Here is a 13,815-nt window from a genome sequence, read left to right as displayed (position 1 = left end):
CAGGAAAATTGTGATGGAGTTGCAAATGAAGTATGTTTTGTTCACAGCCAAGAATCACTTTCCCAAAGACACTGGAAAATTCGTTTCATGAAGTTTCCAGCCACTAACAATCATTTTGAACCATCAATGTAATCTTTAGTACTTGCTGTAAACTTATGTCTAGGAATGTGCAAGAAACTACCTGATGAATGGAATCCTAAGGCATCCTTTTGTTTCTTTCCTTTTTAATTTAATTAATTTCATTAAAGTATAAAATACAAAGAAAAAAAGCATAGAAAACTAAGAGGGAGGGGGGAAAGGGGAGATAGTGTAAAGGAGAAAGGAAGAAAAAGGCACTCACTTCCGACTCTCTTTAGCACAGTAAAAGGTAACATTACAACAACTTTTTGCTTTTACACAATAGATATACAAGCCATTTCTATAACAATAAGCCTATCTAGTTCACAAAAACAGAAATCAAAGTTTCATATTTTTTTTCTCATTGCAAGCACAAAATCCAGAAGCAATTTCAAAATAGAGACAAGATTAAGTATATTCTCTTCTTTGGGTAAAGAAATCAGTTTAACCGTCTCTGCTTCTCTTTGCTGTGGGGAATAATGTATCTAGGAATACACAGGAAACGAGCTGATGAATGGGATCCCAGCACATCGTTTTCATCTGCGTGCTTTTCAAAGAGAATGCTATTCCAATCTCATCTTGAATGTCTAAAAAAAAATATTGTTTAGCTTCTAGCGTTTTAGTTCTTTCTCCTTAGATCCCTTCTTTCCACCCTGATTTCGAGACACAATATTTTCCAGTTGGGTTTTGAAGGCCCAATATATGAGTTTTGTTCTTTCACGATGAGCCAACAAAGGGAATTAATAAAGAGCAGGACAGGCAATAGATGGCTAAGGATGTTGTTGGTGTATGATAAAACAGGATCCGGTTACCACAATAATTCTTTCACTTCCCTTGACTTTTTTGCACAAATTCTGGTATTTTTGCAAAGTGAACTTAAGACTTATTTCCAGGATGAACTGAATAAGCCATCCAGAGTAGATGGGTGGCAAAGATACTTAAATAATATTCACCACTTTGAAGTACAACTATGTTGGAGTTGGTTGATTTTCCTGGGTGAAATATATTGGGGAGCAGGGAAAGAGGAGGAAAGACGATCATTTTCATTTACAACTGGATAGTATTAAAATTTTTATTAGGACTATGTCCACCAGTATATACACAGCATCCCGCAAAATAACTGCTTACATTTACAAGCCTTGGATATTTAACAGTCTCTTAACCGAGTTTTTATATTCCAAAAGATTCTTCTCTGTTTCGCCTTCATTTTTCAAGAGAACCACAGACTTTTTGTAATCCTGCATCACTTTGGAGGCAAGAAGGTCCTCCCTGCTAATTTCTTCAGTTTTTTCCGCTGCTCTTATCTGAAGCAATGTCCTCAAAGCATTTTTTTCAGAAACACTGTTCTCCCAGACATACTCCAGCATATCCGCTTCCGTAATTTCTTTTTCCCATGGTTCTATTTTCTGAAAAACAAAACAAGATCAGTGAGTAAAAGCCTGAAAGATCAGAAATAACGATCGTGCAAATTCCAGAGATTTAGGGCAGCATCTTCCAAAGACGCTGGTCCTCCTCCAAGGCTAAGCAGAAGTTCGATAAAGGTTGAGTAAACCTGCTCTGAAAACTGATTGCCCTTCTCCATTTCGCCCAGGAATGGAAAGCCGTGTGTCCCCAACCTGTGTAACGTTCTAAATTTTGGTAGCAAGATTTTTTTTAAAATTCTTAACTAAATAGCCCACCATTAGAACGTCAGGAACACTCTCTTCCCCTTGGGAAGTGCTGCCAAAAAAAGGAGACCAAAGCATATGCAATGGCTTGTAGGATTTGAGTGAGATGTCTTTGCCGCTTAGCCTGTAATGAAAATGCCACAGGCTACTTTTTAAGGAAGAACAGGAGTAGGAGTTGGGGGTAGCGATGGCAGTGCGTTTCCATTTAGTTTACTCATTTGGAACTCGTAAGCGTCTTCGTAAGAGTCTCCAATGAGATTTAATTCCAGCACGACAAACAATGGCCCAAAGGTGCTTCAGTCCAGAACTGAAGAAGCTTCTTGGATGAGAAGCGAAACCTCTTCCAGGAAAAACAAAGAAAGTCCAGTTGCCTCTTGAAAAAGCTCCTTGGGGGCAACCAGGACCTGGATAGACTAAGAATCTCCACAGACATACGTTAGAATAGAAGAGAGCTGGAAGGGACCTTGGAGGTCTTCTAGTCCAGCTCCCTGCATGAGCAGGAGAACCTGTACCGTCTCAGACAAGTGACTCTCCAGTCTCTTCTTAAAAACCTCCAGTGATGGAGCGCCCACAATTTCTGGTGGCAAGCCGTTCCACTGGTTGATTGTCCTCACTGTCAGGAAGTTTCTCCTTAATTCCAGGTTGCTTCTCTCTTTGGTAAGTTTCCAACCGTTGTTTCTCGTCCTTCCCTCTGGTGCTCTGGTGAACAACCTGGCCCCCTCTTCTTTGTGGCAGCCCCTCAGATACTGGAAGACTGCTACCCTGTCTCCCCTATTTCTTCTTTTCTTTAGACTAGCCAAACCCAAGTCCCATAGATGTTCTTCATATGTTTTTGTCTCCAGGCCTTTGATCATCTTAGTTGCTCTTCTCTGAACTTTTTCCAAGCTCTCAACATCTTTTTGTGATATGGTGACCAAACTTGGCTGCAGTATTCCAGGTGTGGTCTTACTAGGGCTTTATAAAGCAGTACTAATACTTCGCATGATCTTGATTCTATGCCTGTTTATACAACCCAGGATTGTGTTAGCTTTTTTGCCTGCTGCTGCAAACGGCTGGCTCATGGTCAGGTGATGGTCCACTAGGAACCCCAAGGCCCCCTCGCAGTTGCCGTTTTTGAGCCAGATCTCGCCCAATCTGTACTGGTACCTTCGGTTTTTCCTGCCTAAATGACTCACAATGTTTCTTTGTGGTTCTGATTCTAACCAGCTGACCTCTAGTCGTTGGTGATGGTCAAGCTCTGTGATGTATCCCAGATTTATTTGTTAAAATGTGAACAAAGAGGGAAGTAGTAAAACAGAATTCCTTACTATAGGAACATACCAGAACCTGGATGGTCAAGGAACAATTGGGCCCGACGCCCATAGAAGTTAACTTCCCACACTGCCTTTAAGCGATGCCAATGAAAAGTGCAGTTTAGCTTTCCAATAAAGACATTTATAAGCAGCCTCAATACTGTGCTACAGAAGTGCAACTCCTAAGCCAGTATTTTCCTTTACAGAAGTAAGTGGTTAAAGAGGCATCCATACCAACCTTCCATTGAGAAAATGTGGCATATCCCCCTTGTTCTCACTTCCTTTGACATTACTCTTTTGTAAACTTAAGACTTCCAAGCCTGCCAGATAATCTGCAGAATAAACCAACCAACTCCTGAGAAGGTCTGCAAGGCCTCCATGCGTGCAAAAACTGACCTCTGCCACTTGGTGGCAGTAAACGTTACATTTTCACCTTCAGGACTTTGACTCAGACTTCAGCCCTTTCAAAAGCCACAAAGGTGAATTATCGTGCAGTTGCCGTACGGGATAGTGGTTTGTTGTAGGACAGACAGAATTAGGCTACCCTTGTGATAAATCAATGTTCATCTGGTCAAAAATCTGCATTTGTCAGCAAATGAGTTTTATGGCTAATCAATGATTTAAATGCCATCTTTCCTGTTTCTGTTCTACACTACTATCCAGGTAGCACAAACAGTGACATTCTTAGGGATGAACATCTCAAAAAGTCGAATTAAGAGTTGCCCAGTGTTGTGATTCAGGGTCAGCCTGTGGGTTCGGCAGTTGGGTCGGACGACTCAGAGGAGGAGGAGGGGGGTGTTGAAGAGCTTGCTGAGGGGATTGGACAGCTTGATGACAGCCCCCAGCCAGGCCCCTCTCATCTGGTCACGATGCAGACCCAGCTGTGTGAGCCTGACAGCGTGGATGAAGATGACCCACAGCTGACCCACAGGAGGCAGTCAGTCAGGAGTAAACAGAGGAAGGCAATGGGGCACCTCGGAAGGAGGCAGAGAGAGGCCACGCCCTGAACTGTATTTAAGGGGAATGTGTGGGAGGGCTGGTTTGCTGAAGGCAACCGCTTGGATAGTTCCTGTTTCTTAAAGCTCCTGTTTCTTGGTTCGTTTCTTGTTCCGTTTGTTTTTGTAGCAATAAATTTGGCAGGCGTAATTCCAGCCTCTTGCCTTCTTGTAAAAGGGGTTGTCCCTCCTTTTGCTGCGGGGCCGGTAGCAGGCTGGTACAGAACACCCAGAGGTATAAAAATGTGGTTTCCTTTTGAGGGATCACCAATGAAAAAGAGAAAGCAGTGCGTTGCAGAAGGCCATTAATTTCTCATGAAATCAAAGACAATTACAACTGATGCGGCCATTACGTATTAATGTGGAAGCTGATAGGTAATAAAAGGGCAAGAGACTTGGGTGTACTCAATACACACTATGCACTCACGTATCATATACCCAAGTCTTCCATCACTAGGTAATACTAGAGCCAAGAGCACAGGTGCCGCTCTGCAGTTGGTAACCTCAACTGTTCAGCTTCCAGGGTCTGAATGCTGCAGAAAGGTAAGTAGACCTGCCGTGTCTCGGTAATGAGGGAAACTTCATTATCTAAGCTGTGCAAATGCTAAAACATTTAATTAGCACGGACTACAGTAATCCAATCCACGGTTGCCAGAAGCACCGTGGAAGCAATTCTGGCATTTTACAGCACTGGTTCTCACACTGCTTTCTAGGTATTTATGAATCCAGATCCCGTAATGACAAGATCAGCAAAAAACACGCAGGAGCAGAGATCTCTTTTCATGCAATGTTCAGGCACAGAATATGTGACATGTTCTTCAAGAGTCCATTTTAGGACCACCACCACCCCCCTTGGGCTCACAAACCCCCCTTCCTAATTCTAATGAATCAGTCTGATCTCTCAGAATGAAGTTAAATGCCTGTGCTTTCTGAACTGGGCATTTTAGAAAGATTAAAACAGAATACTGAAAGAACGAAGAAACACCACCAGAAGAAGAAATAATTTTTAAAAAAATACTAGACTGTGCGGAAATGGACAGGCTTACTTTAAGGTTGAAAGAAAAAGGAAGAAACAGAATATTTTCAAACTTGGGACCTATTTTATCAGTGGTTAGAGAAAAGATTTAGGGATTAGGAATTTAATTTGTATTAGTAAATAAGATATTCACACAACACGTTTTGTTGAATGATTATTATTGAATTCTGTTTAAAAAAATTAATAAAACTTTATATAAAAAAAGGATTAAAGCCGTTTTGCTGTATCCAAGTATTGCTATTCTATCTGGCCAAAAACCGAAACCTGTATGGCACTGCTGTGGCTTTCCCCCCATCAATATGTGGGGGCCCTTAAACTAGTGAGCACTCTTAACAATACGTAATCGATAAGCAAGCAATCTTACCCACGATTCATGGAACAAAACCGTTAGAAGGTACATGGCGTAATCATAGTTTTGCTTCCTTAGGGGACATCTGGAAAAGGAGAAAAAACAGAATTATACCAAATCCCAGCATCCGCAACCGGCCAACTGGAAAGCAACATTCATTCACGTTATAGCAAATGAATAACAACGTTAGTTTGTTCACCAGCCTTAAAACAAAACTGAATCCAACAACAGTAAACTGAAGTCAGGTTTATGCACTTAGAACTCCCAGGTGACAAACCATGAAAAATAATTTGGGGTCGTAGAATTTGGGGGAGAAGTTTTTAAATCCTAGGAAAAGAGTTTCGCAGGGCACTGAAGGTTGCCGCTTTGGGCCAAGAGAATGTTCTCCCATTGCGTTACCTGTCCGTTGTGATAGTAACGGAATCCGTATCCCCACAGTATCGCTCGCCTACAAGTTTGATGAACTTCTTCCTTGCGTGGTCATCCAAGTTGAGACTGGAGAGTTTAACCTGGGAGGAAAAAAAATCAAGCTATTAGCAACTTTGGTCGTAGAAGGCCAAAAGAGTAACTGCACTGAAACACACAAAATATCTCTTTCCAAAAGTTAGGTCAGGGGTCTTCAAACTTGGCAACTTTAAGACTTGTGGACTTCAACTCCCCTGACTTAAGTGCTAAACAGTCCCCCAGTGACACCTATTTGTGAGGAGATTAAGGGATCTCAAACCTTGCCATTTCCACTTATTTCTTTGCTAATTGTAAATCTCAACCTTTTCCCCAGGACCACCTTGTGTTCCCTTGTTTCTCCCCCTCCTTCCACAACATCACCCTATGACAGGGGGTGGGGAACCTTGGCTCTTTTATGACTTGTGGACTTCAACTCCCAGAATTCCTGAGCCAGCCATAGAATAGAATAGAACAGAACAGAATTTAGAATAGAACAGAATAAAATAGAACACAATTTAGAATAAAACAGAATTTAGAACAGAATGAAATAGAACAGAACAGAACATAGCTGGAAGGGACCTTGGAGGTCTTCTAGTCCAGCCCCCTACTCAGGCAGGGTGCTGGACTATACTATACTTCAGCACTAAGCCTCTTAGGATCTGCAACTCCTTTGCTAGCCAATACGGGTAATCCTCAACTTAACAGCCATCTATTTAGTGACCATTCAAGGTTACTACGGCACTGGACTTATGACCATTTTTCACAATTAACGACCGTTGCAGCATCCTCGTGGTCAAGTGATCAAAATCTGGATGCTTGGCACCCGGGTTCATCTTTCTGAAGGTTGCAGTGTCCCCAGGGGCCATTTTGTGATCTTCTCGCACCTCGCAATCAAAGGAGCTGAATCCATTTTAGGAAACCTAATTCCCCCCCCACCCTTCAACTTACTGTTAAAGTCACCACTCTTGCTTTAGGGTTGCGAAGGGAGGGCCCTGCTGACACATAGTCGGCGGTGCCGATTTCAATTGGGAAGTGCTGCAAACATTTCTCGTCGCTGTCCAGGGCAGACGGCCACTCTGTGCAGAAGTCTGAAGCGCCCAAGGTGGAAGGAAAGCAGAGACATAATTTTAACAATGCTCACGATTACACAATCTGCATTCACTGATGCTAAGGTCACCCCCAATAAACACTTATGCAACATAAAAAATGGTTCAGGGGTTTATTAAAAAAACTGAAAAGGAAATATACTGCTCAAAAAAATAAAGGGAACACAAGATAAGACATCCTACTATTAAATACAGTACATTGTGTTGTTTAAGTGTTCCCTTTATTTTTTTGAGCAGTATAGATGTTCAGAGGACATTGTATGAAATATACAAACACACACACACACACCTCCAAGGTACCTTCCAACTGTTTTTCTATATATACACGCCCATGTGCACAAATATAAACATAAATGAAGGAGAATATGTGTAGCTCAAGGTTGAACTGTGGGGTCCTTGGTGCTCTCTGAGCTTGGTGGTTTTCTTGCAGATGTTTCATTACCCAAACTAGGTGACATCATCAGTGACTGATGATGATAAGCGATGATGTTACCTAGTTTGGGTATGTATGCTCTATCTATCTCTCTCTCTATCTATCTATCTATCTATCTATCTATGCTATTGCTATATCATCTATCTATCTATCATCTATCTATCAATCTATCTATTCTATTGCTATATCATCTATCTATCTATCTATGCAATTGCTATATCATCTATCTATCTATCTATCTATCTATCTATCTATCTATCTATCTATCTATCTATCTATCTATCTATCTATCTATCTATTCTTAATAGCAGCATCACCACATGGTAGACATCTCAATCCTGAGTTATACATGACCTCCATTCTGAAAAAGAGCACTTCATATTTCTATCCCAAAAGTGTCTAATTTAAATAGTTAAAGATTTGTTAAAGATTCCTTTTTCTTTCACATCCTTTGTACAAAACCTATGATAACCCTAGAAATACTGCATTTGATTTAACATTAAGTCAAATCTTAAGAAGACCCAAAACAGCTAGCTCTTTCCTGGTATCTCTAAGCTTCATTGCTGGAAAAAAAATGAAAATTAAGACTGACCTTTCAGAGCTGCGCAGTGTTTCTTGATGGCAACTGGTGTCAGATGCAAGAAATTGGGAATCTGGAACGATTATGTTTCATTAAAATCAGCCAATGAGCTCGCCATCAGAGGTGTACAGGGGTGGGGTTGGATCTGTGCCTCCTTCAGGCTGCTGGCACAATCCCTACAATCACCCAGGAGACTCTGACTGCCCCGTTGATTTCTTCCGTCCTACAACCTATTCCATTTATAAAACTGAAATGGCCCGAGTGCACATCTCTTTGCAGTCTGGTTTCAGCTAGAGCAGTTTTTCTCAACCCCAGCCAATTTAATGTCTGTGGACTTCAGTTCCTAGTGACTAGCAATCTCATTTTGTAGCACGGAACATAACGCTTCGCTGCGTAGGGGCTCAGACTCGAAAGACTGTAGCAGGATCCCTTTGGATCCTCCTAACACCCCGAGGAGCCACCTCACAGAAACAAATGAGCAACCTTCAGCTTTCCTCTTGGTCTGAAGCAGATCCCTTTGTCCAGGGTGCAGATCTACCCCACCTGGCTGTTAATTAATGCTTCAATACCATGCCTGCACTTCACAGACATGTCTTCAGTCTATCACAGGGGTCCTCAAAGTTGGCCCTTTGATGACTTGTGGACTTCAACTCCCAGAATTGCTCAGCCAGGCAACGTGCCTGGCTGAGGAATTCTGGGAGTTGAAGTCCACAAGTCATCAAAGGGCCGACTTTGAAGACCCCTGGTCTATCATGTCCTTCGTGGAAGTTTATTTTTAAGGATTTATCGTGTTCAGATTCTATTTCTCCAACAAGAATTCTGGGACAGGGTAGTTGACTTGTCCCTCCAGTCACCGCAAAAGAGATGAAGCTTATTGAGTACAGCTGGCTCAAAGCAGCTGAGCTTCTGCTGCTCATTAGCAATTTAAAGATGGGTCTTCAGATTAAACTCACATGTTATTAAGCTTTTTTCCCCCAATATTTATTCAAGTAGAACAAGCTCCTGTCACAAATCCTCCAATCTGGAGGAACAAGTCTCCAGCTTTCCTCACCCAAACAGAACTACCCATTATTCCAGATTATGGCCCAGAATGATTAATTTGCTAAATTTAATTTAATTAATTTAATTTATTAATATTTCTATACCGCCCTTCTCCCGAAGGACTCAGGGCGGTGTACAGGGCAAGAATAAAACACAGAAATTTACAAAAAATAAAAGTTAATTAAATACATGCCCGATTAAAAATACAGTTAATACATGGTAAAAAACCCCCAATAAAAATAGTAAAAAACCCCACCAATCCCCCCTCAGGCCAGGCCGGCTTGTTCGAACAGGTATGTTTTCAGATCGTGGCGAAAGGAGCGAAGATCGGGCGCCGTCCGGAGCTCAACCGGTAACTGGTTCCATAGCTCCGGGGCGCCCACAGAGAAGGATCTCCCCCTGGGGGCCACCAGTCGGCATTCTCTGACCGGTGGCACCCTGAGGAGGCCCTCTCTGTGGGAACGCACAGGGCGGAGGGAAGTAGACGCCGGCAGCAGGTGCTAATGCTTACAACAAACTTGCAGTTATCTTAAGAGTCTCAAGAGAAGGGTATTTTTCACATAATTGTCTGAGTTTGTTCTAAGGACTTGTTCTCTCCACCAAGGTCCCCAGTTATGCTTCCTCAAAGACTCGGGATCTGGATATGAACGTCGTCAGCCCCGAATCTCACCTTCAAAAGCTCCAAGTTGCCTTCTTTTGCAGGAGCCACACCGCCTTTGACTGGGTAGCCCATCCGAATAGGAAGGGGCACAGCAGAAGGTTTAAAAGAGGCTGCGGTTGGATAGACACTTGTCCAGTCCTGGTCAGGCTCCATCTTCTCAGACCTTTGAGTGTTGCCCTGAGGGACGTTGCGGGAGAAAAAACTCAGTATAAGGCACCAATTCAAATATCTGCCTCCCCTACTTGCATATGGCTCAACCGTGATTCTTTTTACTTGTACTTTGAATGCTGTCTTCTCTTTTCCAGAGGATGATTTGAACAACAATTTAATTTTGTGATCAAGAATAGAATAGAATATAGAATGATTGTAGAATAGATAATAGATTGTAGAATAGAATAAATAGAATAGATAATAGAATAGACAGTAGAATAAATTGTAGAATAGATAATAGAATAGATTGCAGAATATAAAGTAGAATAGATAATAAATAGTACAATAGATAATAGATAGTAGAATAGAATAGATAATAGAATAGAATAGAAAATAGATTGTAGAATAGATTAGATTGCAGGCTGGAATGAATGGAATGGAATAGAAATATAGAATAGAGCTGGAAGGGACCTTGCAGGTCATCTAGTCCAGCCCCCTGCTCGAATTAGTGCACATTCTTCACGTTTGCAGTATACTCTTTTTAATAACATTATTTGCTGCTCTGAGCATCCTGCATTAAGTTATGCATATTTCCCATATATGCATTTTTCACACCACCCATCAATTATCCTTTGGCTCCCCCACCACCTAACCAGGCCACTTTTTAAAGCCAGCGGGGGGGAGGGTGACCGAGGACCAGAACAGCCAGCCCCGCCCCTTTGCGACGTGAGGACACCCTCCCTCCGCCGGGGCGCAGCGGCTTACGTACGTAGATCAGCTCCTTCTGGGCTCTCCGTTCAGCCGGGCTCTCTTTCGGGCCGACCCTCTTCTGCGCCTGCGCCGACTCTGAAAGACAAAAGGGAGGATGGGGCAAACTGGGCTCCCTCCCGCGACACCTAGGAGGGAAGCTGGGAGCTCGCTCGCTCGCTCGCTCGTCTCCCGGCCTACCTCCTCCAAGAGTCGCGTATCCGGCAGGGCTCGCTTGCCGCCGCCGCCACAGCGCCGGGCATCTCCGCCAGGCCAGCGCCATCTTTGCCCGGCGCAGCGGGTGATGACGTAATCGCGGCGCCGGCGCAGGGAGATGGCCTCGGCTTGCCGGCGGTGGCGGGCGGGGTAAGCCCGTGGCGTCACCTACTACGCCTGCGCAGGGGCCTCGACGGGGGAAGGGTAGTGCCCTCTGCAGGAATTGTGGGAATTGCAGTCCACGTGCCATACAGCGGCCTAGGTAGAGCGGCGCTCGCTCTTGCCGTAGTTCAGTGGCCGCTGCGGGCATCGCACCCGAAGGAGAGCGAGGAGGGGGTGGCCAGCAGGCAGATGCCCATGAGGGCGGCCGAGATTTCCTGCCCGGAGATCAATCAATCAGAATAGAACTGGAAGGGACCTTGGAGGCCTTCTAGTCCAGCCCCCTGCTCAAGCAGGAGACCCTACCTAGACCATTTCAATCAATCAATCAGAATAGAGCTGAAAGGGACCTTGGAGGTCTTCTAGTCCAGCCCCCTGCTCAAGCAGGAGACCCTAGATCAAGGGTAGGCCACCTTGGCTCTTTTATGACTCGTGGACTTCAATTCCCAGAATTCCTGAGCCAGCATGGCTGGCTGGGGAATTCTGGGAGCTGAAGTCCACGAGTCATAAAAGAGCCAAGGTGGCCTACCCCTGCTCTAGACCATTTCAATCAATCAGAATAGAGCTGGAAGGGACCTTAGAGGTCTTCTAGTCCAGCCCCCTGCTCAAGCAGGAGACCCTGTGCCATTTCAGACGAGTGGCTATCCATTCATAAAATATTCATAAACCACTCTTATGAATATTTATGAATGAATACATTCATGTTACAAATTATTTGTAAAATATTCATTTTATGAATATTTTCATAACCAAATCACTCTTTTATGAATTGATTGAAAAAAAATCACAAAAGAGCAGTTTCAAAGCAGGATTGCAATGAGAGCAGAGCAAAGAGCCACACGTGGAATTGCCAGGTCCTTATTTAAGGGAGCAGAAGGTACCTGGACGGTCAGAGGTGACTTTGCTTTAATCCAAGGGTGTGTATTTTGCAGGATAGGTGACCTTAAATAACCTTGGAAAGTAATGCAGCCTAGCCCACCTGTATGTACAGTTCAAGCCTTGAGCTCAACTGGCTGAATTCCCTTTTCATTTTGAAATCCCATTTAGGTTTGGGAAAGAGAAGAGGCCCACCGTTTCTCCTAACTTCAGCTATGTCCTGTTCCGTCTCTCGTAACACACTTCGACTGCTGCTGCTGTTGCTGCTGCAACCAGCACGGCGAAGATTCGGCGAAGATTGGAGGCAGCTCGCAAGAGCTCTGCAAATCCTCTGCAGAGACACAACTCCACCGTGCAGAGGCGGAGTGCAGCAGTCTCGGCTGTTGGCTTCCTTTCTCACAGCAGTGCTGAATACAGCCTGGTTTAGAATCGAGTGGGCGACCTGGAAAAGGCAGGCAGACTTCTTTTTTTTTTTATTGAAAAGTTTTATCATACATTTTATCTTTGACAATCCCCCCTACCCCTCCCCTACCCCTCCCTCCTTACCCCTCCCCCCCTCCCCACCCCCACCCCCCGACTTCCCAGAGCTAAGTACAAGGTATAAAAAACAAAGAAAGAATCATAAACAACCATATGCTAACAACCATAGACTCTAAAATCTATCACTCTCTAGCTCACATAGGATAACTACAAACACTATTAATATAGAATATATAAAAAAACAGAAAAAAAAAGAAAAAGGAAGACTTATTCAAATACTACATGAAACTTCTTAGTCCCATATTTGTTCTGGATATACTCAATCCATTCCTCTGAACAGTTTAATAGCCTCCTTAGACTTCACAACCTCTAGATTCAAAATCAAAGCCTTTTCTTTTTCCTTTATTTCATTCTCCAATTCTTCCCTCCTAGCTTCCACAGCACATCTATGTTTATTGTTCATATATATCAACACCCCTCTCAAATAGGCCTTGCTACCATCCCAAACCATATCCATAGAGGTGCCCTTATTCATATAAATTTCAAAAAAAAAACCTTCATCCGCTGTTTACATTCTTCCACATCTCTCTAGTTTCTAAACAAATTCTCATTTACGCGCCACGAGCGCCTATCTCTATTCTCCTTATAAATCTCTAACCAAACTGGGCTATGATCAGAAATAGTTCTTGCACATATCTTCACCTTCTTAATCCTTAAAAAAAAGTCATTAGTCAACAAAATAAAATCGATCCTGAAAAAAGATTGATGTCTGTCAGAAAAAAAAAGTATAATCCTTTTCATGCGAATGTCTTTCACGCCAAATATCTCGCAGTTCCAAGTCATCCTTCATTTCAAAAAAAGATTTAGACAGTCTAGCATGACTTGGGCCGCGCTTAAAAGCTCCAGCCTTGTCCATCTGTACATCCAAAACACCATTCCAATCCCCCATAAAAATAAAAATTTTATAATCCAACTGGGTAAACTTAGTATGAAATAAACTAAAAAAATCAACTTGTTGTTGATTAAAGCATATAATCCAACTAAAAGCATCTTTTTAGCTACTAGCAGCAACTCTATCATAACGTATCTTCCATGCTTATCTGCTTCAATTAAGTCCGCTGTTAAAGCACTTTTAAGATAAACAACCACTCCATTTTTCTTATTCATTGCAGAAGCAACAAATTGCGTGCCCAACCTTGAGTTCGATAAATACTTTTGGTCCACAACCCTAATATGCGTTTCTTGCAAACATATAACATCTATCTTGAATTGTTTTAAATATTAAAAAAACTTTCTTCCTCTTCTGTGATGAATTTAGTCCACTAACGTTCCAAGTTAAAAATTTAGTTGCCATGCATATCATCCCAAAGCTCTTGGAGCACTGCTTAAATAGGACTATCTTTTTTAGGCCGTGCTCCTCCCACTTCTTTTATTTTTTTTTTGATCGTTTTAAAGCAGCACGCGTC

General features: G+C 42.9%; 1 protein-coding gene across 3 annotated transcripts; it reads right to left on the bottom strand.

Annotated features, from left to right (window-relative positions):
* Positions 1-1,151: 1,151 nt before the first annotated feature.
* MRPS35 (mitochondrial ribosomal protein S35) lies at positions 1,152-10,907 on the bottom strand. 3 transcript variants are annotated; one of them, XM_081331345.1, is made up of 8 exons: positions 10,820-10,907; positions 10,641-10,717; positions 9,731-9,898; positions 8,032-8,092; positions 6,849-6,988; positions 5,856-5,965; positions 5,472-5,541; positions 1,152-1,523 (listed from the first exon to the last, which is right to left on the bottom strand). In XM_081331345.1, exons 1-8 carry the CDS (start codon positions 10,899-10,901, stop codon positions 1,248-1,250), a joined length of 984 nt encoding a protein of 327 aa, XP_081187471.1. In that variant the 5' UTR covers positions 10,902-10,907; the 3' UTR covers positions 1,152-1,247. The 3 variants fall into 3 exon arrangements, with proteins under 3 accessions (XP_081187471.1, XP_081187469.1, XP_081187470.1); XM_081331343.1 differs by having other exon boundaries at positions 10,641-10,903; XM_081331344.1 differs by having other exon boundaries at positions 5,856-5,986; positions 6,903-6,988; positions 10,641-10,903.
* Between the last annotated feature and the right edge of the window lie 2,908 nt (positions 10,908-13,815).

This window comes from Vipera berus (genome assembly GCF_964194415.1).
Source record: "Vipera berus genome assembly, chromosome: 6".
In the NCBI taxonomy this organism is placed as follows: domain Eukaryota; kingdom Metazoa; phylum Chordata; class Lepidosauria; order Squamata; family Viperidae; genus Vipera; species Vipera berus.
Note: the sequence above shows the minus strand (reverse complement) of the source record. Positions and strands in the feature narration are given on the sequence as shown.

Bases quoted from the DNA above. Each gene is read 5' to 3' on its own strand.
- MRPS35 (XM_081331343.1), bottom strand. From the start codon at position 10,901: ATGGCGCTGGCCTGGCGGAGATGCCCGGCGCTGTGGCGGCGGCGGCAA. The intron at 6,989-8,031 runs GTCAGTCTTAAT...TGGGCGCTTCAG, and splicing joins ACACTGCGCAGCTCTGAAAG to ACTTCTGCACAGAGTGGCCG. The intron at 5,966-6,848 runs GTAAGTTGAAGG...TTTTCCTCCCAG, and splicing joins CAAGAGTGGTGACTTTAACA to GTTAAACTCTCCAGTCTCAA.